Here is a 27,202-nt window from a genome sequence, read left to right on the forward strand (position 1 = left end):
GGGCTCTTCACGGTATGCTATCTCTCTCGTAAGATCAGCTTCTTTCTTAGAAAGCAGCGTCACCTTGGGGCGCCTGGGCGGCTCAGTCCGTTGAACGTCTGACTTCAGCTCAGGTCATGATCTCACAGCCCATGAGTTTGAGCCCCCCATCGGGCTCTGTGCTGACGGCTCAGAGCCTGGAGCCCCTTGGGATTCTGTGTCTCCCTCTATCTCTGCCCCTCCCCTGCTTGCGCTCTGTCTCTCTCTGTCTCAAAAATAAATAAAAACATTAAAAAAAAAAAAAAAACTACTTTAGAAAGCACTGTCACCTCTTCCTAGAAAAGCATTCCCTGGAGACATGAATGGATAAATGAGATGAATCCCTTGCCCTCTTCTTCTGAGTTAATCCCAGGCTAACCAGAGCCACAGAGGTGTTCATTCTTGGATTTTGAGAACCAGGAGTCACCTGCTGGATCGGCCTCAAACAGGAAGATTCCGTGGGCTTCCTCTGCCCAGGCGGTGATTTCGCCTTGGACGCATGGGGTGGCGGGGGACGCAGAGGAAGCCGGACCTGTGTGTTTTAAGTCCATCCGCGTTCCCTGCCGTCTGACCAAACCCGCAGACCTCACCACAGGACCCACCCTGTCTGAGCCAGAGCGAGGTCCAGAAGGCTGTGAATGTGGAGAGCTCCTGCTCTGTGTTGGTACTGCCTTCTTTCTGGTTCGTGGTCCCCCAGTTTTCTTAATGCTTGTAGGAGCTCGTGTCTGACAGAAAGTGAGTCTTCGTATCAGTTCTTAGTACGAACCTCCTCATGTAATTTTACAATCGTCCTAGGAGGCTGTGCTAAATTTAACCCATCTCACAGAGGAAAAAACTGAGGCATGAAGAGGTCCAGTGATTTGCTCAAGGTCCCCCAGCTGATAAGTAGCAGGAGCCAGGACTCGGCTGGGGCAGCGTGGCCTCCAGAGCCCCCCTCTTAGCCACTCTGACCTGCCACTCCCTACTGCCGCCTTCGTTGTATCTATCAGTCCTGCGTGGTGCTGGGCACCAGGGACGGGGAACACACCGCCTCAGTCATCTAGGAGTCAGAGTCTAGAGGCCAGGGTAGGAAAGGCAGCATCATCAGTTTAAGGAATATGGGGTCAGGCTCTTAATCCCACCTGGGGAGCGAGGTGGCACGGGCACCAGAGGGATAGGCCGGGCAGCCAGGGGGTGCAGAGCGCCAGGGAGATGTGGCTCATTCCAGCACCTCTAGGGAAGGGACATGGCTGGAGCGCAGAGCGAGGCAGGCCCCCTGGGAAGTGATGAGGCTGGAGGGAGCTGATCTCAGGGGCTTTAGAGCCCAGCCAGGACCTTGGCCTTGGTAGCTGATTGCTGACATCAGGCCCTGCCAGCCCAGGGCAGACGGTCATGGTCCACAGGAGAGAATGGGAGAAATTCAGGGGTGGGGCAGATGGCAGAGGGAGGGTTGCTTGGGCTTTGGGGTTCCTTTACCCATCTGAGAGGAGCACGTCCCTGCCCTTGCCAGAAGTGTTGTGGGGAGTCAGTGAAAGGCAGAACACGAAAGGCCAGTAGTGGTCCTTTTTTTTTTTAATAGATATTTTTCTTTTCTTTTCTTTTCTTTTTTAAGTTTATTTATTTTGAGAGACCGAGAGAGTGCATGAGCAGGGAAAGGACAGAGAGAGGGAGAAAGAGAGAATCCCAAGCAGGCTCTGCACTGTCAGTGCAGAGACCAAAGCGGGGCTCGAACTCATGAACTGTGAGATCATGACCTGAGTCGAAATCAAGAGTCGGATGCTTAACCGACTGAGCCACCCAGGCGTCCCAGGCCGGTAGTAGTTGCTGGTGGTACGGGCCTCCTTCTTCTCTTTGCCCCTCACACCTCACTTGGTTGTAAGTGGCCTGCCTCCCTTGCCGCAGACGGGATGCGTAGCCCAACTAACTGAGTGCAGACAGAGCGCTGGGAACGTCTGCGCTTCCCCGGGGTCTCTTGTTCAGTCTTTGTCTGTGTGACAAGTTTATAAAAGCAACTCTGAAGCCTCAGGGCCCCTGGGTTTAGAGCCCATGAGAAGGTGGCCGAATGGTAGAAAAGAGGGCCGGCCATCTCAAAGCAAAGCCATCTACCTTAGAGAAGCTTTCCTTTGTGACTTCAGATTTCTGAAGGGGAGTTTTGGCCACTCACCTCAGTTCGGTTCCTATTTCAAGGAGCTGTCTAGAATCCTCCAGAAGCTCCAGAATCCTTAGCCCATTTCAGACATCAGAACGCAGCAGTGTGCTTTGAATTTGAGCTAAAGGAAGTGTATGGTTTAGCAAGCAATTGAGGGCTTATGTGGTTTCTTTCAAGTTCTTTGCTTGCATCCAAAGAACATTCCATTTCATCCTTTTGGATTCAAAGGTTTTCTTCTTCTTCTTTTTTTTCCACCAAGGAAACTTTTTTAACTTTTAGGAGGCTGACCCTTTTCAGAAATCCCTTCTGTTTCCTTAAGGACTTGTTGAAGGAAGTTCAAACAACCCTTAATAATACATCATTCCTAACTTGTAAAACAGTCCTCCCTACATTCATCAGAGAGCCCCTGGACACTCACCGTATGCCATATGCTGTGCCCGAGGGCACAGAAGTAAACTGGGCTGAGGGGACATTTGAGTACAGAGTTCAAGATGTGAATAAGCACGGCATGTTCAGGAAGCGGGGTGACCGGCAGGCTGAGTGAAGGGAACGGGATAAGACAGGAGGGTGACCGGGCCTCGCAGGCCATGGGGAGGCACCCAGCACTGAAAGTCACGTTGTGCCTCCTGCGCATTCTTCCATTCGACAGACGTGTTGAGCATTTTCTAGGTACTGTGCAAAATGCCAGAATAGACAGTGAATGGAGATTATAAAACGAGACCAAAATAGCAAGAGAGCCACTGAGCCATGCCAGCTGGTAAGGGAAGTTCACGTAGAAACGAAGGTCCTGGGAACTACTGGGGTCTGATGAGAACGTGTAAGCAGAAATGGTGACTTGGGCTGGGCCCCTCCCAGAGGCAGTGAGAGAAGCAGTTTAGAAAGAACACAGGCTGGTGAGACCAACCAAGGTTCAGTGCCGGCTCCAGCTGTGTGACATTGGGCAAGTTGTTCAATCTCATTGAGCCTCAGGTTGCTCGTGTGTTCTGTGTCTCAGCTCCTGCCCAAGGTAGTTGGAAAGACGGGCTGCAAGGTGCCTGGCAGACAGGAGGTGCTCAGGAAGTACTTACTGTGCGGTGAAGCAGTCTAGCATCTCAGGAGGGAAGGAAAGAGAGTTTTTCGTGGTCTCCTGAAGCTTAAGGCTAGAGAAGAGTTAGAGAAATTTTGGTGAACATCAAAATCTGAATTTAATCCAGTAGCTACCTTTCCGTGGTAACCTGGGAAGCCATTAGGAAACACATGTATTTGTGTGAAATTTTATTTGTCCCTGAATTCTGTTCCCTATCCCCACGTAAAACCACACACAGGTTTTGTGTTTATCGCTGTTGACCGTGAGGAAATAGGATATTCTGCTTTCCTCTCTGGATGTGTATTACGCATGAAAGAACATCTTGCGAGGTTCTAAAAGTGGAGGGGAAAGAATTTCCCGTGATTTCATCACCCAAGACACTTTTCGCGTCTCCTCCCTGCCCTTGTTTGCAAGCGTGTCTTCTCATGGAGGCAGGAAGGGTGCCTCGTGGCCTTGCTTCCAGGCCCCTCCCTGCCCTTTCTCCGTCCTGCAGCAGAATCAGGAAGCTCTCCTTGTTGTGACGCGGTCGTCGCAAGTCGAATCTCTTACCGGGGCCTGAAAGTTTATCTGGTGACTTCTGCCATGACTTAGGCATCTTTCCGCTGGTTCGATATCCTGGTTGCTTCCGGGATCACATTATTTTCAGCTAAACTGTCATGAGCAGCTTCACGAATACAGTGTTTTCTTTCTCCTGGCTTATTTCTTTAGGATAAGTTCCCAGAAGTGGAGCTTCCGCTTCAAAGGGTATGAACGTTTTTTGCGTGACACTGTACATCCCGGCAAGGCGCTTTCCCAACGGGCTGTGCCCACTTTACACTGCTTCGGCGTCCCATTAAGAATGACTGACTCTTCGCGGCCACTTCCACAGCCTGGTGGGCTTCTAACCTGGGCGACTGCCCCCTAAACTCCGCGGCTTGCAGGTGTGGCAGGGGCAGTGGCGAGAGGGCTGGACCTGAGCGCTGTATACGGGGCGGCCCCAGGGCTCGGGGGCTGTGCCTCTGCGGTGGCCCCTGAGATCGGGGCCGGTGGGTACCCCCCATTCCCAGAACTCGCATCTGGGCTCGGGGGATTCGTGTGACTCACCTAGGTCCGTCTGAGCCCGAAGCCGTCCTGCTCCACTTGGCGAACTCGTTCCCCACAACCCCCTCGCAGAACTCGCTCTTGGGGGCACTGGAGCACGCAGGACGCGTCTCTTCTTGGTACTTGAGCGTGCTCAGCTGTCACTCCTGTCCAAAATGAATGTGTTCTTCCAGTGTCCGTCTGCCTTCCTGGCATTCTGTGGAAGCTTCAGAAAGAGTAATGAGTCCTTTTTCCTTTTCAGTAAAACTTGACAAATTGCATGTTTATTTGGCAAAGTCCAGAGAAGCGCTCAATAAAAGCCTGGGTCCCAAGCCTTAAATCTTTTGAAGGCAAAGGCATATGGTTGGAAGAATACAGACTTTGGAGTCTGGTTATTAGCCGAGTCACTGTGGGCAGGCTGCCTCACATCCCCGGGCTTTGCTTTCCTGTCTGTAAAATGGGAACCACGCAGCGTTGTTAAAAGGCTTCAGTGAGATGTCGCGGTCTTGCCTCGCTAGTACCTGGCAGGACTCTGGTGAGTAGAGGGGGTGTTATTGTGTAGGGGGCTGTGGGATGAATTTGAGGGCCTTGATCCTGGTGTTTTACCTCTCTTTTGTGGATTCTTGGACTTGTGTGGCTAGTCAACGTGCCTGGTGGACCCTGTAGGACCCCCAAGGGACCCCCATCTTTAGTCCAAATGGAGCACCTGGCCCTGTGGGGTCCGTCCTCCCTCGTGGGCATGGGCTTTTCACACCCTCTTCCTTCTCTTAACTGGGGCAAGAACCAGGAAAAGTATTTTCGGGGCGTTTATTTTATGTTCTGTATTCTTCATATTTTTATTATTTTATTATTATTGTTATTATTATTATTATTATTATCATTTGGTATTTCTGGAAATACCTGCCATTTGTTGCTTGCAGAGCAAAAGCAGATGTGTTACCAGAAAGGTCTCTCCTAGGAGCCAAGTTCTGAACTTTTATATTGGAAGGTTTTGGTTCTCAGAGTGATGGTCTGTAGAAAGCTGCACACATTTCTGTTCTCAACCCCCAGCGAGGAGGGTCCTGCTTGATTTCTTTGCCCTCAGAACCCCGGGAGGAATGGGTTCTTGAGACAGAAATGAAGCATTCATTCAGCTTCGACCTGACCGATGGGCCTTTTTTGGTCACATCCGAGGCCCGTGACTCATTATTTGAGAGTTCAGATGGCCGTATAGTTCAAATGACCACCCACATCTTGGGCTTTCTGCGCTCAGGCTGGCACAGGCGTGTGAATTTCTTCGTGTGCTTGGTTAAGTGCCACAAGCATCAGACATTCCCGGTTCCAACCCCAGCTCAGGCATCATCAGCCCTGTGAACTTGGTTCAGTCTGCCTCTCCCCGTTCCGTCTCTTCCCGTGTCACGGCTTTGACACTGCAGTGAGGTGCCCACGGTGCCTGGCACGCGGTGGCTGCTTCATAATTGCCGTTTCGATTTTAAGAAAACGAAGCCACGCTTCTTTCTCTTCAGATTGTTGCAGACGTCTTACGAAGACTGTACTTTAAAAAGCTGATAAGAACAATCAGACCGATACTGATGCAGCTGCCACTCTCACTGCGATATAAAAGCTTATCTTCCTCTAGTACTTTGGCGTGACCTCAGAATGCATCCAGGATGTAGGATTGTTCTTCCGGTTTTCTATGTTAGGAGATCAAGAAAGTGGCTCAGGTCTCTTGCCAGTTGCAGGCCACGGCCAGATGAGGCTTTCCACGTGCGGGTGGGTATCCTTGTGGCCGGGGTCATCGGGCGCCAGTGCAAGCCCCGTTCTTTGGAGGCAGAGGCAGGAATTTGCCTCCCCCCAGCCCCGCCCCCTCCTTGTTTCGGGAGGCACCTTGTCTTATGAAGGGCCGCCTCCCCGGTCAGTGGGCCAAGCCTGTAGCCTCAGAACTGTAAACAAGAAGACCAGAAGTGGGCTGGCGCTCATCGCCGTGTGGCTCGCCAGTGGCGACAGTGGTTTGTCCCCGTGCCCTCCCCCGTGCCCAGCTAGCGAGTGGCCGCAGTGAAGGATGGCTGCCCCTTTACTAGCACATGCTAGCCACGCCCCCGCCCCCCCCCCCCCGCCTTATCTCAGAGCCTCCTAGCATCCCTGTGAGGCGGGGGCCACCACCCCCATTTCACAGATGTGGACATTGGAGCTCACGGGGGTCGGGGGCCTTGCCCAGCAAGTCCAGCGCAGACCTCGTGTGTCTGACTGCAGAGCGGTTTCCCTCAGGCCTCAGGCCCGTCAGCTACGCTGCAGGGGAAGAGGTGGGAAGACGGCCTGTGCGAGGGGCTGCCCCTCGGCTTCCTGGTCTCACCGGTGGGCCACTCAGCTCCAGTCAGGGACCCGAGGGTAGCTTGCGTGCTGCCAGCACAAGCCGGGACCGCGGTGAAGGCTGCTTTCTGCACAAACGTCTCTGGTTCCGGGGCCTGGGATTCTGCTTTCTTCCCGGTCTCTGGGAAGCGTGGATGGCCATGCTGGATCCCTCCCGGACGCCTCTTTCGCGGGCCAGGGATCCCCATGCTCGCGGAGCTGCCTCTGTTCCCAGAGAGCTGGCTGGGTCAGTGTGAGGGGCCCTTGGGGCACCGATGTCCCCGCACACCTGCCAGGCCCCAGGTCTGCCGTCCCGTCCACAGCGTAGCCCCTGTGCAAGGCCAAGGGGCTGGAGCTTTGCTGCGCATGGGCTCGCCCAGGAGGGGCAGGGGTGGGCTTTTAATCGAGTCGGGCCGCCCTGAACCCTGCAGGGTTCACCCTCTGTCCTCTCTGCCCCCACGTTCAGTAGGTGGGACGCGGAACGCTGTCACTTGGGATTTGCGTTTCCAGATTCTGTGCTGGTTTAGTGGGAAGAGGCCAGGTTCCAGCCCTCCCTACATGCGTGCCCTGGGGCAGGGAACTTCACCTCCTTGGGTCTCAGTGCCTTGTCCGCAAAGCGGGCCACCTGCTGAGGACGCGGGGGTGTCGGGTGGTCAGAAGGTCACGTGACACTAGGTGAGCGGTGCTGGCAAATGACAGGAGCTCGGTTGAGGTGAAGTGCCCTCACTTGTGGATAAGTGGGAACAGGCTGCACCTGTTGATTTTCTTTCTTTTTCTTGTTCTTTTTCTTCTTCTTCTTTTTTTTTTTTTTTGTCTTGCTTTGCAAACACCAGAGCCCTGGGACTGGGACTGGGAGAGGTGGACTTCGTTTTGTTTGTTGAAATCAAGAGCCACTGTGTGATTTCTCCACATGGAGCACGTCACCTAACTAACTACAGGTTCATTCTTTGCTGCTCCCCAACTGTTTGTGCAGGCCATCCGGGTGTTCTTCATGCTCCGTTCCCTGTCACTGCAGCTGCGAGGGGAGCCCGAGACCCAGTTGCCACTGACGCGGGAGGAGGACCTGATCAAAACCGATGACGTCCTAGATCTGAGTGAGTCACGGCGGGGGGGGGGGGTGGGGGGTGAGGGGGCGGGGCAGGGGGCAGTGTCCGCTCCGCCCTGCTGGCTCAGACGTAGCTGGGAGGGTCAATGTGCCACCAGCATTTGGGACTGTGGTTGATCCGTCACCAAGCACCAACAGAGCGTGCGTGTCCCACAAAACTCCAAGAAAGGGCCCTGCCTTCTGGGCGCCTGGAAGCCCGTCGTGGGTTCTGCTCGCCGCAGCCCAGGTGGGGCTGTGCAGGTCGTCCGCCGAGGGGTCTGGGCGGGGTGATTGGGGTCTCCGGCTCCAGGATCCCTGCCCTCCATATGACCGTGGCACTGCCAGTTTGATTGGTTTTCTGTATGATGCCAATGATTAAAGATTCTGCTGCTAAAAAGGGGGGAGGGTGACTTTCAAAAGTGACTGTGGGTGACTTGATTAAAAGCGACAACGGGCATCAGCCTGGTTGCGTTCCGATAACCCTTCTCGTACGTGTAGGGCTCTCTCTTTCCTCCCGTTTGCTATAGGGCACGTGCACAGGGATGGGCAAGGTGGCATTGTGATATAGTAGGATTCTTCGGTTAGAAGAGACGGAACACACGACTTAGGCTGGCTTCAGGAACAGAAAGGGGAGTTGGCTGACGTCACTGGGAAGTCCAGGAGTACATTGCCTTCAGGCATAGTTGCATCTAGGGACTTAAGCAGCCTCATCAGGAAGCTGCTGCCCTTTGTCTCCGCTGGGCTTCCCTTTGTTCTGGCTTCATCCTCAGGAGGGCTCTCATCAGATGGTGACAAGGTGGCCGTCTGCCGTTCCAAAATCTACTGAACTGGCTAAGCAGCCCTTCCAGAAATAGGGCTGCTCTTTCCTGTGACTTGATGGAGGTCCGCAGCAGGGCTCTCATTGGTCTGGCTTGGGTCCATTGACCATCCCTGAACCAATCTGTGGTCAGAGGAATGTGGTTCACTAATGGGCGAGGCCGGGGTCTCGTGGCTGGTCCTTGAGCTGGGAGGTGGGGCCCATTTCTTTTGAAAGAAAAGACTCAGACTCCACCTGAGAGTGAGGAGGGAGGTTGCCCTCAAAGAAAACTCAAAGACATGGAAGTTGAGCAGGCGGGACCCGCAGAGGGCCACCCTTTGTAGCATATGGTAAAGACAGGGTCCTATTGTTTTAAGTCCGCTTTATTGAGATCAGTTTACGTCTGATAAAATTCACCAAGGTTTAGCGTACAGTTGAATGAGTTTTGACAGAAGCGTTCCGTTGTGTGACCCACGATCCTGTTGTAGACCCCTGAGGGTTGGCACTTGAGCCGAATACCCCTGCCCTGCCGTGTGTTCCCTTGAACCAAGGATGGAAAACACCCCCCGCCCCGCTTCTATTTCCTCACCTGTAAAATGGTGATGAACTTCCTTATATTATGGGCCTGTGTTGAGAACCGAGCAAAATACCGTGTGAAATATTATACGACTGAGCATTGTGTCCAGGGTATAACTGTGCTCAGGAAGCTGCAGTCCTCTGTGTTACCTGCTAATTAAATAAGGTGACGCATAGAAAGTGCAGAGCTTCCTGCGTGAATAGAGGATTCTCCGTAAGTGATTATGATGGGTTTTACCTGTTTGTCTTAACTTCTTCTTCTTGCCTTCTTCTTGTTCTCTTTTTGTCTTCTCTCTCTTAGAAGAAGAAGGGAGCTGTGTCCTGTATGGGCCGCTCTCTGCTCATCTCCTTTGGCCCCTTCCTCCTTGAGAGATGGCCACAGGGATTTCTTTAAGGGTTTAAATTGATTAAGCTGACTGGAGAGAAGATAAACCAGTCTTTCTCTGATTGGATTCAGGGAAGGAGGGAGACAGCTTGCTTTCATGGGCAGCAAGAATGTTCGCATCCATGAAATGGAATTAAATTTTATGCTGGGAATTCACGTTGCTTCCTTCCCCCTCCACCTAGGAATGGCCCGCTGAAAGAAAGGTTAAAAGTCTTTCACTTATCAATTTTAATTGACTAGATTGCTAGTTGAGATCACTTAACTGAACCTTTTTGGGTAGCTGGCCATTAAGAAAGTAATGGCTGTCTGTCTTTACCCAGCCCCATCACAAATTATGTCTTCACTAAAGGGCGCCATCCAGAAAGTACTAGGAATTGTGGGTTTTATGAGCACATGATACTAGAATAAGGTATGCACGTGTTATTGTTTGACTTTTCTTTCTTTTTATTCTTCCTGGCGATTGTTCCTAAATGCTGGATCTCCCCTTCCATTGGGGAAAAGTCAGCACACTCTGCACATCACAAAATGCCTTCTATGTACATAAAATGTAGGCAACATCATAACCTAGACGAAGGCATTCATATTTGCCAAGCGATTGGAAACTGGGCATCCTCCTTGTGAGCGTAGTGATTTGAGGAGGCTGACTTCGGGGAGAAATGCCGGGGGCTGGTCAACTTTTCCCGAAGGTGATGGGATACGGGCGGACCGGCACAAAGGAATGCCAGCTCCAACCGACCAACAGATCGCAGGAGGAGGTGACTTAACCTGTGTTTACTGACCTTGTCACACGTTGATAAGAAACCACAGCCCCATCACATATCTCCAGACCAGCTGTGAGCCTCTGGGTCGGGTGTGGCAGGTGAGCTCTGACAGGCTGGCTCCTGAACAGGAGCCTCGTGGAGGCCTTCACCCCTGCCCCTCCGGAAAGAAGCCAGCTGCCCGTGCTCGAGCCTGTTTTGTTTTTGTTTTTGCCGGAGAGGAGAGTGGCTTGGGGCAGAGGTCACAGACTGGCAGCGTGAAGGAAGGGAGGGCAGGCGGGCAGGAGGCAGGGAAGGGGGATGGGAAGGGAAGGCTGGCTGGACTAGATAAACAGATCAGACTTTTAGAGAGAATGGCCCCGTGAATCACCACCTACCCCGCCTCCAGCTTCAAAGGTTATTCCCCTCACTGCCCCTACCATTTCTCTTTTTATATACCCGCACCCCGCGTATTAAAGCAAATGGAAGACGTCGCATCATCGCATCTATACATACTTGTCTCTAGCAGACAAGGACGGGGGGCTGCTCTTATTAACTGAATTGGTTGCCACCCTCGCAGATGGTGAGCTTGCCCGGCCCTGCTGCGGCTCCAGATGGAGCCCGGGCAGGAGGGAGGGCTGGCGGCACCGTGCCCACTCCGACAAGCCATCGGGCTGGTGGCATCGCCCAGGGCCTTAGGGTTCCTGAGGCTCAGAGGCCTTGCCTCTAAAATGGTTCTGAAGACTTGCTGGGGAGCTGTTGAAAATCAGATGAGATCACGTTGGTGGAGCTCCCGGTGCCGTGCTGGGCCCATCGCCGGTGCTCGGTGAGGGGAGAGCTCGCTGTCGTCCCTGGTGCAGCTGCTGGAGAAGTGACGTAGGGCTCACCCTGCGGGGCTCTGCGGGGCGGGCATCTTCGGCTTTGACAACGATTTGGAGGAGCGCATCCTGACATGTTGAAACCAGCTCGTCACTTGTACGATGGCCCCATTTCGGGGGTAAGAAAGGCCACGCTGGCTGCCTGCGTCCAGGTGAAGGGAGCTGCACCAGGCAGGGCACTCCTGCGTGCTCCCTGATGGGCCTCCTGACCGACAGGCCCCTGGAGTGCCCTGAGGACAGCAGGCTGTGACCAGAAGCCGGCTTCCTGCCAGAAGTGGCACCAGGGCCTTCTCAAAGGAGTCTTGCCTGTTTCTAGGAAATATGGCCAATCACGGTAGGGAGAAATTCCCCCCTTGTCCATATATCCTAAGCAGATACCAGGCGTCCTCGGGAAACTCCTGGATTCCTTCCCAGCCTTTTCCACGTGGCCACTTGACGTTTACATAGTGTGGCCGTAGCATGTGCGTCCCACACCTAATCTTGTCCCCTCATTTTCTAGATCCAGTCCGCAGATCCCACCCATTCCTTCGACGATGTGTTGGGCGCCTGCTGTATGCCAGGCGCAGCGGTGGGAGCTGGGATGTGATGGTGAGCTGAGGCCAGCTTGCTCTGTGCTCTGGTGGTGCTTCCAGTTTGGAGTGGGGGTGGGGGGGCCACCAACAGGTGAGGAAGTAAGTGCACAATCACAGGTTGTCGGAGATGGTCTGTGGAGGCGGCTGGACCGGCTCTGTGCTCGAGAATAAGTAGGAGAAGAGACCTCCTAGGCTGGTTCGAGAGGCCTGTCTGGTCAGGCACCGTGAAGGAGGGACCAGAAGATTGTGGGAAGAGGCAAAACCGAGGCCTGCCAGTTAGAGCGGATGGCAGAGGTGAAGCCGGAAGGGGAGAGAGCGTGGCGTGTCCGGCAGCTGGTGTGGCCAGCAGGGGAGAGAGGGGTTGAGATGAACCAGAACTCAGGCCCAAGGCAGCAGGAACCCACCTGAGCGTTTCCGCAGGGACATCTGTCCTTAAAGTGTACTTCCAGCTCACTTGGTCCCAACAGAGCCCCAAGGGGCTGCAGAGGCCACGTGGGAGGTGGTTATGAACACGGGCTTGGGGACCAGGCTGTGTCTGGTGTGAAATCCCAGCTTTGCCCTTGTAACGAGCTAGCGTATGGCCTTCTACAAGCAGATTTCGTGTCTTAGTGCCTCAGTCTCCTCATCTGTGAAATGGGAGTCGGTGGGACGAGTAAAGGAGTTAATGCGTGTGAAGTGCTTGGAGCAGTGCCTGGTGCGCTCGCCGGCCAGCCATTTGGAAGGCCCGGCGGGGTTCGGGGATCGGGGATGGGAGCGCGGACGGCATTTCGTGGCGATGCTGGAGAGCCAGCTGGATTCTGGGCTCTGAGCTTGGCGACAGTGTGGGCAGCAAGGGGTGGGGGTGGGGGGACAGCGACTCCATAAGCAGGGGACCGGCCCTGGAGGAGGAGACGAAGCCTAGTTGGGTGGTCGCAGAAGAGGTGCTGAGCGGCGGCCCGGCCGTGATGCCCAGGGCGAGGGTCGGGCGTTGGCGGACACTGTCCTCAGGGGAGGTTCCCCACAGCCGTCACGAACTTCGCAGTTACCGTGTCGAGCAGTAGAACATTGGCCGAGGCGTCTCCTGGGACCGTTGCATACCTGGTGGCATTTCTCCTTGTGCCGTGTCACCACACAGATGGCTTTTGCTCACAGGTGCCCACAGCAGTTAGAAACCTAGGTCACACAGTCTGTGCGAGGGGGTCCCAACCCTCCACACACGGGTCTGCACACCAGCAGCTCTCTGTACTCTGGGTCTGCCTCCTCGCCCAGACTTGGACACACCTGTGTGGGGGCCTGGAAACAGGCCCGTGGAGGGTAGAGCAGTGGTTTCCTGTGGTTCCTAGACCTGGGGACTGCCCTGCCCAGTACTATGCCAAAACGATAAAACCCCAACAAACCCCTGGGGTTGGGATTGCCAAGTTTTTATTTTACGAAGTCTTTTTTTTTATTTTTTTAAAGCATTTATGAACTACCATTTCATAAAAGAAAGGAATCCCAGATAAGTAGGAAGGGCGTCATTTCAGAACAAGGGACAGACTTTCCAAGAACTATGCCTACGTGCTATGTTTTAATGGGGTCTATTCTTTTATTTACCTTTGAGAGACAGAAAGACAGAGTGCAAGTGGGGGAGGGGCAGAAAGAGAAGGAGACACAGAATCCGAGGCAGGCTCCAAGCTCTGAGGTGTCAGCACAGAGCCCGGCATGGGGCTTGAACCCACAAACCTTGAGATCGTGACCTGAGCCGAAGTCAGACGCTTAACCTACTGAGCTGCTCAGGTGCCCCAATGGGGTCTCTTCTTTAAGTAATTCAAGTGCAGGCCAATTACAAGAACAAAGTGTCTCTGTCTTTTTTGAGCTCCGTCTTGTGGGGGAGGTAAGGACGGACCGCCTGGGCACACAGAGGAAAGTCAGATGGCCACTGTGTTAAGGTGCCCAGGGGTTGCCTGGAAGTCACGGAGGTTTTTGAGGGAGCGACCACCCATCTGATGGCTGGGTATGCATGCAGGTGCCTGGCAGGAGCAAAGGCCCTGGGGTTGAGGGGGAGTTCAGGAAGATGAGAAGCAGCGGTGTGGCTGGAGGGCAGGGCAGGGCGGTGAGAGGACTGCGTTTGCCTGGGGCCCGGTGTGTGGGCCTTGCAGGTCGATCAGGGATTCAGGCTTTCTTCTAAGAACAGTGAGAAGTGTTTTTCACCTGGGGGTACGATCGCATTTGTATCTCAGAAGGCCCTCTCTGGCCTCAGTGTGAGGGTGGGTTTACGGGGTGAGGGGCAGCGTTCCAGCCAGGAGTCCTGGAGAGAGGCCAGGCCCGTGAGACGGATCCTGCGGAAGCGTTGTCCGAAAGGTGGTGCCCACAGGCTTCTTACACAGCTCGGTTTGCCCCAGCAAGTGGTTCCTGAGCGCTCTTGCTTTCTGCTCTAGGGCCCAGGTACAGAGACTCTTGATTGCTGGGAGGCCCATCCCGTTTGATCCAGCCTGTGCTCTTGAACCTGACCCAGACCTGTCGTGCCTTCAGAGCTAATTATTAACTACAGTGATGTCATTTTGGTTGATCTCGTCTCCCGCCCGCCGGGCAAGGCAGGCTGCTGTGGGCCATCCTCCAGCGCTCCCCGGCTGTTTCTAGGCCAGGACCTGCCTGTTTTGACGAGGGAGCTGAGGGTGTGGAGGAGGCCCTGGGTCCCAGAGCACTGCGGACTCGGGAGAGGACGGATCTGACATCTGGATCCCAGCTCTGCCTCTTCCTCGCTGTGTGACTGGAGACACATCGATCCACCTCTCTGAGCGTCGGTTCCTCATTTGTAAAATGAGAGTAGCAGTGCCCGCCTTTGCAGGGAAATAGCTGTGCAGACAGGTTGCAAACATCTGGCCCTCAGGCCCACGGATGTAGTTGGGTGTCTGGCAGAATATGTGTAATTTTATGTTAGTTGCCAACAGTTTATTTACTTACTTACTTATTTACTTATTTATTTTTATTAATTTTTTTTATTATTTCTTACAACATCATATGCTCTGTTTTATTGCATCTCATGTTGGGTAGAAGACAACACCTACCTCAATACCAATAACACGTTGCCAACATTTTAAAATCGAGGTATCTTACTGCACAAACCCAGATACCTCTCACTTTGAATGTGAAACGGTCTGGTCCCTTGGGGCCGAAATGCCCGCAGGCAGCAGCGGGCCGCCTCTTTGCTGGGGCATCCTTCGCACCAGCTCGCGCTGTCTCCAGCCGCGGGCCTGCGCTGGACCCCAGCTGCCCACTCGGCACCTCCCGCCTGCCACCACAGCGGACTCGAGCTCCCGCACCGACCTGCCTCCTGCAGCCTGCCCGTCCCCCAGTTGGGGGCAGCTCTGTCCCGGTGCTCAGACCCCGGGCTCGTCCTTGATTCTTTCTCTCCAACCCGCCTTCCGGTCGGCCAGCACCCCTGTTCGGCCCCTCTGTCCAGCTGTATCCAGATCTGACCACCTCTCTCAGCTCCACCGCCACGAGGGCCCTGCCATCTGTCACCTGCATTGTTGTAGTGGCCTCGTAACCAGTCATTTGCTTCTGCCTTGTCCCCTGCAGTTTATTCTCAATGTAGCGTCCAGCGTCATCTTCTTAAGCCAGGGGCGCCTGGGTCGTTCAGTCAGTTGGGCGTCCACTCTTGACTTGGGCTCAGGTGGTGATCTCACAGTGTGTGGGTTCGAACCCCGCATCCGGTTCTGCGCTGACAGCACGGAGCCTGCTTGGGATTCTCTCTCTTTCCCTCTCTCTCTGCCCTTCCCCTGCTCATGTGCTCTTTTTCTCTCTCTCTCTCAAAATAAATAAATAAACTTAAAAAAAAGCCAGGTCACGTCCTACCTTTATCACAGTGGCCTCCTTCCGACCCTGACTCTACAGCGGCTGAGAGGCTGAGTATTACCTAGCGCCGTCTGGCTGGCTCTGCTCTCTTGCTTCTCTTCAGACACGCCAGGCACACTCCCACCTCAGGGCCTTTCCTCTGGCCATGCCCCCCACCTGCAAACCACTCACTCCCCAGAACAAGTGCAGCTGTGGACACTTACACGGCCCACGGAAACCCGTGTGTGTCAGCCGTGCTCCACATTCCGCATGCGTGTTTGAGTTTGGACCAAAGCCCCCCGCTCTCTGTTATCCTTTCGTTTGTTGATGAATAGGAGAGTGAACGTCATGAGCGACCCTGCGGCATTTCCCATTTCCCCATTTCCCCATTTCCTAGCATTCTGCGTGCTCATCCCAGTGCCCTGACAGGCGAGAGTTTGCAGGCCGCTTGGAAGTTCTGGCTGTATTCATCACGTTGCTGAGATACTCTTTTCCAGCAAGGGGATTTGTGAAGCTCCCCAAGCAAGTGATGTGGTTTGACCGTAAGTCCATGAAAATGTCAGCTCATTGATTTGCTTCTCTTGCAAGGCCAGTGATAGTCTTGTGGTCCCATCTGTCAGTTCTGGAAAACTCTCCGTGTTCTCTGGCTTTGTTGATGGCCTGGTCATTGTCCTGTGCCTCATCCTGCCAGAACTGATAAAATGATATCATTAATAAAGCGTGTGAAACACAAATCCGGAGTGTGGGACATTCTAAAAGACAGCTGACTCGAACTTCTCAAAATCGTGAATGCCATGGGAGACCAAAAGAAAAAAAAAAGAGGGGAGGGCGTCCATTCTATTATTGTTCTAAATTCTCGAAACGGAATTTGGGTTGGGTCCATCTGGGTTGGGTCTGACTTAGACGGAGAGGAACAAATAGCTTGAAAGGACTTGTTTTTGAAAACTGAAATTGGGAAATTTGCACGTGGACTGTGATCGGGTCTTAGGATTGAGGTCCACATTACGTTTCTTAGGTGTGATAACGGCATCGTGATTCTGGGGGAGAGTGTCTTTGTTTTTAGGAGGCACAGGCTGAAGTGTTGAGGGCTAAGCTGAATGCTGCTTGCCACTCGGGAGTGATTCACAAAAATGTGAGTGTGTGGGTGCACCAGTGAGAGAGGAAGCAAACGCAGCTTATGTGAACAGTTAGTGAACCTAGGTGAAGGGCATGTGTGTGTGTATTGTACTATTGTTTAAACCTTTCTGGACCTTTGAAATTTTTCAACACAGAAGCTTAAGAAAGTGGCAAGAGAGACATGGAGCCCTTGAAAATCATTTAATTAACGAGGAGTGGCATGCTTAGGGAAGGGGCCTTGACTTCAGGAAAAAAAGCTGAGTTGGAATCCCAGCTGTGCGCCCCGGGGCCAAGTAGTTAACCTCTCTGAACTGTTCTTCCTCTTTGTAAAGTGGGGATGATAAACTGCGTCAGGGCTGCTCTGCAGATTCAAAGAGAGAATCCCTCAGGATTACGAAAACCGTCCTTCGCATTCGTCAGCTGGACAGCACACGGGGTGTGGAACGACTTTTCTTTTGAGAATGTTCTCTGTGGGAGTGCTGACATACCAGAGCCTCATGACTGCTTCTGTCCATGGGATACATTGAAAAGCAGAGGTGGTCACACAGGCGCGTTGATTAGACGATGGTTTCTTGGAAGGATGACTTTTAGGAAAGTGGGTGCTGGCTGATTTGGCAAAGAACTGAAACGTGCAGGGGAGGCCTGATTCAGACTCAGATGGCTCCTTGGGGGCAAGTCAGTGCAAGCGTTGGTGCCTGGAGCTCAGGAGAACTGGCTTGTTCGGCACCGACGCTGAAGCGGACTGATGTGGAATCAGAGGCACGTGTGGATGTGGCCTTCGAAGTCCCATCCGGAGCTGAGTGTGGTCTGTGGCTCTTCAGCCTGCACCCCCACTGCTCTGTGTCTCTGAAAGGTCTATAGTGCGGCAGAGCGCCCCAGTGGGCACCCCACCTGGGCGTCACCTGACCTGCGGACTGGGACCACTCTCGACCCAGCTCCAACCTCACCCCACGGTCCCAGGGTCACCAGCCCCCTTGCCTCTGCCCTGACTGAAGTTTCTCTGTCCCTAGTGCCTCGTGCTGGGCCTGGCACACAGTAGGCGCTCTGAGAAGGCTTGTGGGTTTGAACTGATCAGAGCCTGAGCAGTGGCTTTAATTATTCGTAAATGCTTAAGGCACATTCATTAACACGAACGTGGCATTTCTGAATGTTGTCTTGAGCAATTTGAGGCAGTTGGATTGCAAGTTAAGAACCCTGCATTTGAACCGTCTTGACCATGCGTTTGAATAGCCAGGGCCCCAGTGCAGACCGCCCTCCCCACCCCCACCCCCACCCCCCACAGGAGAAATATACCAAGAATCTTAAACTGACCTGGGAGGTTTCTAAAAATGCATATTGTGTTAATGTCAATAGTTGTGCCAGCCTACGTCATCTTACCTAAGAAGTAAAACACTGCGTTTCCGCCGCCCCCCTTGCCCCTCTTTGATACTAGAACCCCGAACTCGATTGCCTAGAAAAAAGCGTGCTTGAATTAACCCACCAATTCTCTCAGGGAACAGAAAACATGGGATTAACAGCATTTCCCACCCCCTCTATGAATCAGGCTGCTTCTCCGTGTGCTTGATGAATAATGTTGCTGGCCCCTTTTCAGAAATGAAGTAGAAATATGGAGCAGTGAAATTTGTATCTTATAAAGTGGCTGGAAATGTGGTTATAATACAGCTGTCAGTTTTGTTCAAGTGGAAAATTTTAAAGTAAACCCAATTGCAGCATTATTTGGTTCTCTTAAAGCAGGGTGATGTAGCCGTTTCCTGTGTATTGATTATTTGATTGGTACCTGTCTGCTGGACTAATTTTTTTTCTTCTCAGTAGCGCTCATTGATGTGGTTTAATGTATATTCCTGTAATCTTTCCCTGTTTTATAAACTTACAATGATAATTGAGCTACATTAGAGAGCCGTGTCCTGCTGAAATCACAAGGTCACCTAATGACGGTGCCCTCTGTTGTCGGTTGCGCAGTCAGTAGTCCCCAGGATTGTTCTTCGGAAAAAGACAGAACTTGCAATTTTTTTCCCCCTCTAGGAAGCAGAATTTCTAAATTCCACTCTCTGCATTGGGGAAATGAGGCGTTCTGAGTAAAAGAGACTGGTTTTGAGCTTTTTCCTTCCTTGCCTTTGAAAATTGTCATTTCTGCTGAAGACACTCCACGATGCAAGTGTTTTTTCCCCACATCCCAGTCCTTCCTGTGTGTTTGCAAATGGGGCCACGGTTTTGTTCCTCGGATCAGAGGGGACCTGCTGGCCTAGATTTGCTCAAGGAGCGCTGTCTTCTGAGGCACGGCTCGGCCATTGGGAAGTGGACGGATTTCGGACACGGCTCTCTTCCAGGGCGGCCCTGGCATTCTCAGGCTCTGTGACCCAGGCGTGTCCCCCTAACCTTGGATCTCTCTGTCTGTACGTCACGGGGCCGTCGGGAAGGAGGGATGCTGCCTGCTGAGCAAGTGTCTGGTGCGACCTGATAGGGCCCGGCCAGCAAAGGCCAGCAGAGAAGCTACTCCGACTTGACAGTCTTCCCCAGTCAATAAATGGGAATTCCATCTGCGTAATCACTCAGGCCAGAAGCCTTGGAGTATCCTGTCTTCTCTCTTTTTCTCACCCCTGCGACCACGCCCTCTGCCAGTCCTGCCCGGTCAGGCATCAGGTAGACCCACAATCTGGCCCCTGCTCACCACGTTCCAGGCCTGCACCCTGGTCCAGGCCCTGGACGCTGTCCTCTGTCTGGTTTGCCGGCTTCCTCCCCTGCCCTTCTCCACCAACAAGAGCCCAGGGCATCCTTTCAGAGTGGCCGTCGGAACCCTCCAGAGCCCCTCTCCAGAGCCCTGCCCATGGCCTACAGGTGCACCTCCGCCCCATGCCCCCGTCTCTTGCCCCTCCACTACTCCTGTCACGGAGACGCGGGAGAGCCCCCCACCCAGACCGCGGGCATGAGGGTGGCTGATGAGCCCCGACGCCGCCTCACTCGAGCCAGCCTCCTTGATGACATCTGGCTGGCTGGCGGGGGCAGCGAGCCGCCACGGGAAACGGGAATTCGTGGGGTGCGTGGGGTTGAGGGTTAACGTTGAGTTTCAAGACATCCCTCACTCCAGCCCACTCGATGTGACTGTCTGGGGCTCTGCCCACACAGGGCTCCTCACCCCGAAGCTGTTGCTTTCCCTGCCACCACACGTCCCCTCCCCCCACCCACGGCCCCACCCGGCCACCAGGGACAACACTGGACTCCCCAGGCCTCAGGTGGGGAGGATTGGCTTCTGGCTGTGCTAGCTGATCAACCACAGAACACCCAAAACAAATCTCTGGGGAGGCTGAAGCAGTGACATACAGTGTGACCTTTATTGAAGGTCCCCCGCAGGAACGGGACATCAGCCTTGGGCCTGTCCTCTCCCCTAGCCCAGGATCCTGGTGCCACTTTCCCAGCACCGGTCCTGCTATCTAGCCCTGTCTGCTTTTAGCCGGTCCTCACCCTCCAGTTCGCCCCAGTCCCCACTGGGAAGTGCAGGAAGCAGGGAAAGGGGACCAGCACCTTCTTTCTGCTCCCTCGTAGGAGGGAGTTGTGTTCCATTCAGATTGGTGTTATCACCTAAGTTCCTAAGGAGAGGTCAAAGTCAAGGCATAGGAAGCACCTGCATAACGTGGGGTGGCCACCAGCCCTGACTTCAGAGGCGGCTGTGACGGGGATTGCCCTGCTTCCTGGTGACCAGTGGGTTGTGGGGCAACGTCGGTGGTCTGGACTGATGGTTTCCAGATGAATGTCGAATGGTGTTTGCTCTGCTAGGGTATTAGTAACAATGATGTTGAGACATTCAAAAGTTTAAATTGGCATTTCTGCTTTGACCTGCCTGAAAATAGAAGTGAAAATTGGTTTGCTCCGCTGCCCTTAAGTGCATCAGAGGAACTGCTTTCGGGCATCAAACTTGCCCCTGACTCCCTAGGCCAGGGCAGAGCCCTAGCCCTGGGTGGCTGGTGGGAGGGCTGGTGGTTTCTGGCCTGGGGCTCTCTCTTCCAGAAGAGGGTGACGGTGGAGATCCTCTGCCCGAGTTGTGCCTTAAAATCAATTTAGGAGCTTCAAAAGCTATCTATGCCCAGGCCCCACTCCAGAAAGTTCTGATTCGCTTGTTCTGGGGATCGGGACCTCACATCTCTATTTTTAGATGCTCCCTAGAGGATTCCATCATGCAGTCAATGTTGAGAACCACCGGGCCAGCCTGAACGAGAAATGCTCTGGAAGTTAACACTGGGTCTCTACTTTGCCCTCCAGTTCCCTCTTGGAGCTCTCTCCTTGCGAAGCCCCCTAATCAACTGGATGTTGCGGGGACGCTGGCTTTGGCGGCCTGATGCGGCGGTCACGTCTCTCTCTAGGTTCTGAGGTCTGCTTGTAAGGCGGAAACCTTGTCCTGTCCCAGCCAGCCTTACAAACCCCTTGGGAAGGTGGCATGTAGAAGGACGTCTCTCCATGGGTCCGACACAGCTGGTCGTGATGCCGGGGCTGAGACCGTGGCTGTCCTCCAGCAGCAGAGGAAGAGGAAGTCGGCTGTGCTGCATGAGGGGGTGTCTCTCTCTGGGAGAAGTCCCTCGGGCCCTGTGGGGAGGGGGCTCAGGGGAGAAGCAGGAGGAGCCGGGCCCATGAGGGAGGCAGAGTCCCGTCTGCCCCGCGGACCCACAGGGCACGTGCTCCTTCGGTGGGTCGCGGCCAGAACCGCGGTATTTGAGCTGCTCCATCGCTCTCCCGTCCCTTCCTGGATGCACATGGCTGGGTTTGTGTAAGCTAACCGCGCATGCGGTGTGCCTCTGCCTCCGTTGAACAGCGATTCACACCCGGGGCCCTTGTTCCAGAGAGGGAGGGGCCGGGGGGCCGGGCTGGAGCTCCCGGCCCGGCCCTGCAGCCTCCGGCTACACGTGTGCCCAGGCAGCCCCCAACCCGAGCCGTGCTGGTCCTCGTTTACGATGGATGCGGGCCGCACCGGAGCCACCCGTGGGAGCCGAGCGTCCCTGCGGCATTGAAACGCCGGCCCGTCCCTGACTCTCCGGTCGTCCTGAACCAGCGCCAGTCCTGGAAAGGGCCTGCTCTGTTTCACGCAGAGTCGTAAAGATGTCTCGGGAGCAGACAGTCAGACCAGGAGGCTGAGAAGTCACTGGAGCCGAGCCTGCCTTTCCCAGGTCTCCCGAGTGTTTGTAAGTCATTTGCTTATGATTAAGAGCTACAAGTTCTCATCCTGTCGTCTTCCCTTCCTTCCTCCCTGGGTCTGCTCGGGGCCACTATTTTTTATAGAAGGTTCAAGGTGAGATCGACCTTTCCTCTCATTGCCAAGTTGCGCAGAAAAGCCCCGTGCAGCTTCCTGGTTTTCGGTTTGGCATGTCCAGATTATCTTTGGCATCCACTGCTTTCATCATCGGTACCCAGGCCTTCCAGTTTGACAATCTGCTTTGCATTTTTCTAAGTGCATTCGGGGTTTTCCAGAGCCGTGCAGAGCCAGGAAACACGCATGTCATTTAAATGATTCCAGTTAACCTGTACCTTCTAACTAGTCGTTCACAGAACCCGCCTCTCCAGTGATAGGTTGCACTCTCCAGGGCAGCAGAACTGGTGAAAGTCTACAGCTTTCTCTATTTCGTGCTGGGCCCCTCCCCTCTCATGAAGCCCCAGTCCCAGACTCTCAGGAGGCTGCAGGTGGAAGTCCCAGACAGTGTCTAGGGAAGGTTCTAGGCTAGGTTTGTGCCGCCTCGTCGCCACTCCCAGAGGTCTCCCTTGCCCCCCCCCCCCCCCGCCCCGGCCCCAGCCCCAGCCCCTTCCCTTCCTGTCCCCGCATCCTCTGCAGTGATGATAGCGACCATTCCTCGGTCCGTTTCTCAGGTCGGCCGCTACTGTGAGCATTCTGCATGGGTTCGCTCATTTAAACCCTCTCATCCCACCAAGTAGGTCCTGTTATTTTCCCATCTTGCAGAGGAGGAAACCTAAGCACAGAGAGGTAGAACGAGCCGCCTGGAGACATGCCGCCAGGCAGCAGGGGCGCCAGGGCGCGCACGCAAGATTCAGACAGCAGAACTTGGACGCCTGACTCCAGGCTAGGGCTCCTCCGTTCATTCACGCACCCACTCACCCGTCCGCCCGCCGTTTACTGAGGGGGCACCGTGCTAGGTGGTACGACACAGAGAAGACAACACAGCCCTCCCTTCAGGCAGCTCTTGGTGTCCCGGCAGGATTTCCATCAACCGGTGGATACAGGTGCTCTGGGGGAAACTTCGGGGCACAGGGGAGAACTGGGGTGGGGGGCCGTGGTGAATGGGGACAGCGATTGCTTCTGGGAGCCCCAGCTTTTGAGCCAGTTGTTCTGAGGGTGTGTTCAGCAGGCCGATGAGCTTGGCAAGAATGTTCCAGGCAGGGGATGTTCTGGGTGAGGGCACAACAGGCTCAGGACCCCATGTCTGGAACATCAGCTGGCCTAGTCGTTTCCTACTGTGGCTGTAGCCGATTTCTGCAAAGTTGGTGACTTCGCGTGGCACACATTTATCGTCTTAGGCTTCTGTAGGTCAGAAGTCTGATGTGGGTCTCACTGGGCTAAAATCAACATGTCAGCAGACCTGCTTTCCTTTCTGGGAGCTCAGGGAAGAATTCCTTCATTTCCTTGCCTTTTCCAGCTACCCGAGGCGCCTGCATTCTTTGTCTCCTGGCCCTCTCCCATCTCCAAAGCTAGTAATGGTGGGTTGAACCATTCTCTGTCACATCACTCTGCCCTCCTCTTCCACTTTTAAAGACCCTTTCTGATTAGATGGGACCCACCCAGATACTCACAGTGTGACCTCCCCATCTCAAGGTCCTTAATTTCATCACATCTGTGAAAATCCTCTTATAAGGGAGCACATTCACAGGTTTCTGGAATCAGAGCATGGCACCTTCAGAGGCCATCATTCTAGGTACCACAGGTGGGATGCGGAAACTGGCAGGAGATGGGGACAGAGAGGTGGGCGAGAGCTCTGTGTGACACCCTGCGGGAAGGAGCCCCCAAGAACCAATAGCAGATGCACAGGGTAGGACATTTGCCCCCTGGATGTTCTTGGGTCCTGGGCCCTGCCCCCTGCCACATCCTTGGCAGGTCCTTCTGACCTTCCCGCCCCACGGAGGGCTGCGGCATGCCCATAGGGCCCTATTGTAGTGGTGTGGGCTAAGACTCTTCTCTCTGTGTCTCCCCACTCCCAGCCACTATCCCCGGGATGTCCCTGATTTCTGCCCACTGACACTCCCCATGCTGCCTCCCCCAGTTCCAGGCACCCAGCCGCTTCCTGCCTTTTCTGCCAGTTTTGTCTGTCCGTCCCCTGGTTCCTGCTGCTGGGGCTCTTCCCATGGTTGGTGGTCTCCCAGGCAACCCAGGCTCACTTCTGCCCACAACTCTCCTTTTGCCCTAAAAAGCTCCAATGTCAGACCTCCACCCCCCCACACACAAGGCACCAGTCCCTTGGGTCCTCAGGCCCCCGGGGCCCTTTCTTTTTGTTCTTGCGCACCGGTAGTGCAGGCAGAGCTGAGGATGGTGGTTCTCTCCAGCGAGTTTGGGCCAGAAGGAATTTTAATCAAAAGTCCCAGTTTGGCTTGGAGAGGGACCTTTCTCCAGGAAAGGATCAGATAGTTCCAGTCATTAAACGGTCTGTTGCAGAACGTTAGTCATGGACTCAAGTGGTTGGATTTGAAAATGAAATAAAATAAATGTGTTTTGTTTTGTTTCAAGACATGAGAACATTGTTGACCTTGGTGGAAAAACATTCTGGTTTAGGCCCTAAGTATACGTATGGGAACCGAGGTTCCGCAAATTCTGCAGATGCTTCCCTCGATTTTGATGGCTGTCGCTAAAACAGAAACCCACAGTAGCCTTGGATACGACCTGTGTGCGCGCACACACGTACGTGTGTGCATGTCACGGGAAAGCGCAGTCACTCGCTTTGTGGAAATCCAGACCCCCTCGCACGCCGTCGTTCACCCCTTCGGGCCGGGACCGTGGGCTCACGGGTGGTACCACTTCCCCGTCCGGGCCACCCTTCCCCAAGACCCAGGTCCAGCCTTTCGCTTCTCTGCCTGCTGTGAAGAAAGTTTCTCTCGAAAATAAGTGACAGCTCCCATCCCCGCCCCGTACGTGGCGCTGGGTGACACCACGGACAAGTACTCGTTTGGGTGAGACCTTGGGGTTGACGGTGAGACTCGGCAAGGCTTAGCTTGATGGGTTTGCTGGAGAGTCAGGAAGGACTCTGAATGTGATCAGCAGTCATCTGCTGAAGCCCTACCGTGTGCCCGACGGGACCCTGGGCACAGAGATGAGGGGCCCTGCCTCTTCTCGTGAAACCAAAGGGACGCACCCCTCCTGAGGTCGCTCACTCACAGCGGGGTCCAGGGGAGCGGTTCCCTCCCACCCTGGACACCAAGATTTAAAACTTCCATGTTTGGCAAATCTCCATCCCTGTTTGGCTGTTAGGTCGTGTGTGGGCGTGAGACTGTGTGTAGCTTTGGAAACTGTGGGAGGTAGACCATCAGCTACACATCTAGGGTTTCTTTGCCCAGTTACAGAGACGGTGGGGGCTCCCTGTTGGTCGCAGCTCCTCCCCCGGCAAGTCTTCAGGTTTAACTCCTGGCCCCAGCCCCTTGCGATAGCAGCGACTTCCTGGAGAACCCAGTCAAAGGCTCTGAGAAGTCCTGCAGACTCAAAGTCAGCCTGGAGCGTGGCGGTGGCAGAAGCTGCCCCTCCCCGGCGGCTCACCGTCTGCCAAGTGCTGCCTGAGGATTTACGTGTAGAGGTGCCCCCGCCGGGAGAGTTCCCACCAGCACCTGACCCTGGCCCACTGCGCTCCGGCTCCCAGGCTCACACCCAGCAAGCCCCCCGCTCCCCAACCTCTGATCCGTCCTGACGCCGCCTGGCCAGTCCCCACCTGAAGCCTGGTTCTTCCGCGGCGCATGTAATGACACCTCCAGCTTCCCCCACGCCGGTTGTGGTGGAAGGTGGGGCTGTGAGCCTGGAATAAACACGGTGCCTCAGCCCTGAGCCCCGGCCGCCGGTCCTGCCTGGGGAGCTCGTCTGTTGGCAGGGAGGGCCGGGCAGGCCATCGGAGGGGAACCTGCCATGGGGTGTGCCCTTCCGAGGGAGAAGGGACGGCTCTGATCCGCTTGTGTGTGCTTTTGCTCGGCCAGGGATGGAAACGGGCACCGGGCTTTTCACCCGGCCCAGGAGGCCGGCACACATAGCCCCCGTTGGCAGCCCCCTCCAAGCTCCGCGCTCCCTCACTGTCTCTCTGTTCGTCGGCAGGGTCGAGGCCTGAGACCCCCCAGGCCCTCGGGCCTGAGCGGTCTGATCCTCAGCCGCTCTCCAGCCACACTGCTCTCTCTGGGACCCAGCTGCCCTCCTCTGTTTCCGGTCCACGGCTCTGCTCCCCTCTGCTTCTGACTGTCGCACGGGCCTGCCCCTCTGTCTGGGACGATCTCTTCAGCCACCGCAGTCCCTTTGCTTGGCCATCTCCCCGGCATCCTCTAGACCTCTGCACGTAGCTCACCTCCCAGCAAAACCTCTTTGGGATCTCACTGTCTTCGTGGCGTTGGCCACCATTTGTGCTTTTCTGAGTTCGTGTGGTTATTTGATTGGCGTGGGTACCGAGGTGCCTGGGGGCGGAAACCCTCACTCTTCACAGTTGAACCTGCTGCTGACAGCACAGCGGGCACCCGGTGAAGATTTGCTGGAGAGGGAGGAATGGAGGTGGCGAAGTGGCTTAGGAGCAGGGCCCATAAATGAGGACACGGGCCTTGTTTTCACACCCCAGGCCGTGATTCCAAGGGCACGTGGGCATCCTTGTAAACGTGCCGTCCCACAAACACCTGACATCGTTCCTCACGCCGGCTTGGTGTCTCTTCTCACTGGGAAGTCGGAAGGAGCTCGAGGCTGGATTCGAGGGCCCAGCGTTAGTCTTTGGAACTTGCCGGCCTTTGTGAGTCACCCACATTGTGCGCAGAGGCGATCTGAAACTCTTAAAGATCCGTCGGTACATCAGAATACCTAGTAAATCACAGTGCATTCTACCTGATGTTCCTTCCAGTCACTTGAAATGCCCGCCCTTGTGCAGCCCCCCTGGGAGATGCTGCTGAGGAAGCAGCAGCCCGGGCAGGGATGGTGATTCCCTCGAGGAAAATTAATACCGCGCCATCAATTCTGGAGGCAAAGAGGGCCCGTGGCCAGATGGCTGTGCGTCGGCTGGAATAACTCACAGCCGTGTGGGCCCTGGTTTGGGAGGCCTCTCCTGGCCCTGCGTATAAATCAGTTCTTCTGCGGAGAGAGCAGGCAGGTGCCTTTGTCAGGGGTGGGGGAAGGGAGCCAGCCCCAGAGCCCCTCTTCCCAGAGTCTGTCGTCGTCTAGGGGGGCCTGAAATGCACCTCTCCAGCACCCGTTATCAGCTGGGCCAAGCGCAGGGCTCCTCCTCAGACGGGGCTGTGAAGCCCTTGTCGCCGCTCCTGCTGGGACCATGGGCAGGGGCTTTTGTCCCGGCTGTCAGAGCGTAACAGGACAGACCCGCTTTCACAGTGCAAGCCTTAATTGGATGGTCAGAGGGCACATCTGTGGCTTATAAAAAACACACGGCCTGACAATTTTAGTGAAGGAGAGAGAAAACTTGCCTCGGAGTGAGCCCCCAGGGAGGGCAGACACA

General features: G+C 54.8%; 1 protein-coding gene across 12 annotated transcripts in view; it reads left to right on the forward strand.

Moving 5' to 3' along the window:
• Nucleotides 1-27,202, forward strand: part of CLEC16A (C-type lectin domain containing 16A) — a 199,202-nt gene that overhangs the window by 92,075 nt on the left and 79,925 nt on the right. For all 12 annotated transcript variants that reach the window (XR_008294694.1, XR_008294695.1, XR_008294696.1 and 9 more), the window contains exon 18: nt 7,573-7,693. Coding sequence is in view for 9 of the 12 variants with exons in the window: in XM_053213540.1 (XP_053069515.1) it covers nt 7,573-7,693 (121 nt within the window). In the remaining 3 variants the exon portion in view is untranslated. The remainder of the gene's footprint in view (nt 1-7,572; nt 7,694-27,202) is intronic.

Source organism: Acinonyx jubatus, chromosome E3, assembly GCF_027475565.1.
Source record: "Acinonyx jubatus isolate Ajub_Pintada_27869175 chromosome E3, VMU_Ajub_asm_v1.0, whole genome shotgun sequence".
NCBI lineage: Eukaryota > Metazoa > Chordata > Mammalia > Carnivora > Felidae > Acinonyx > Acinonyx jubatus.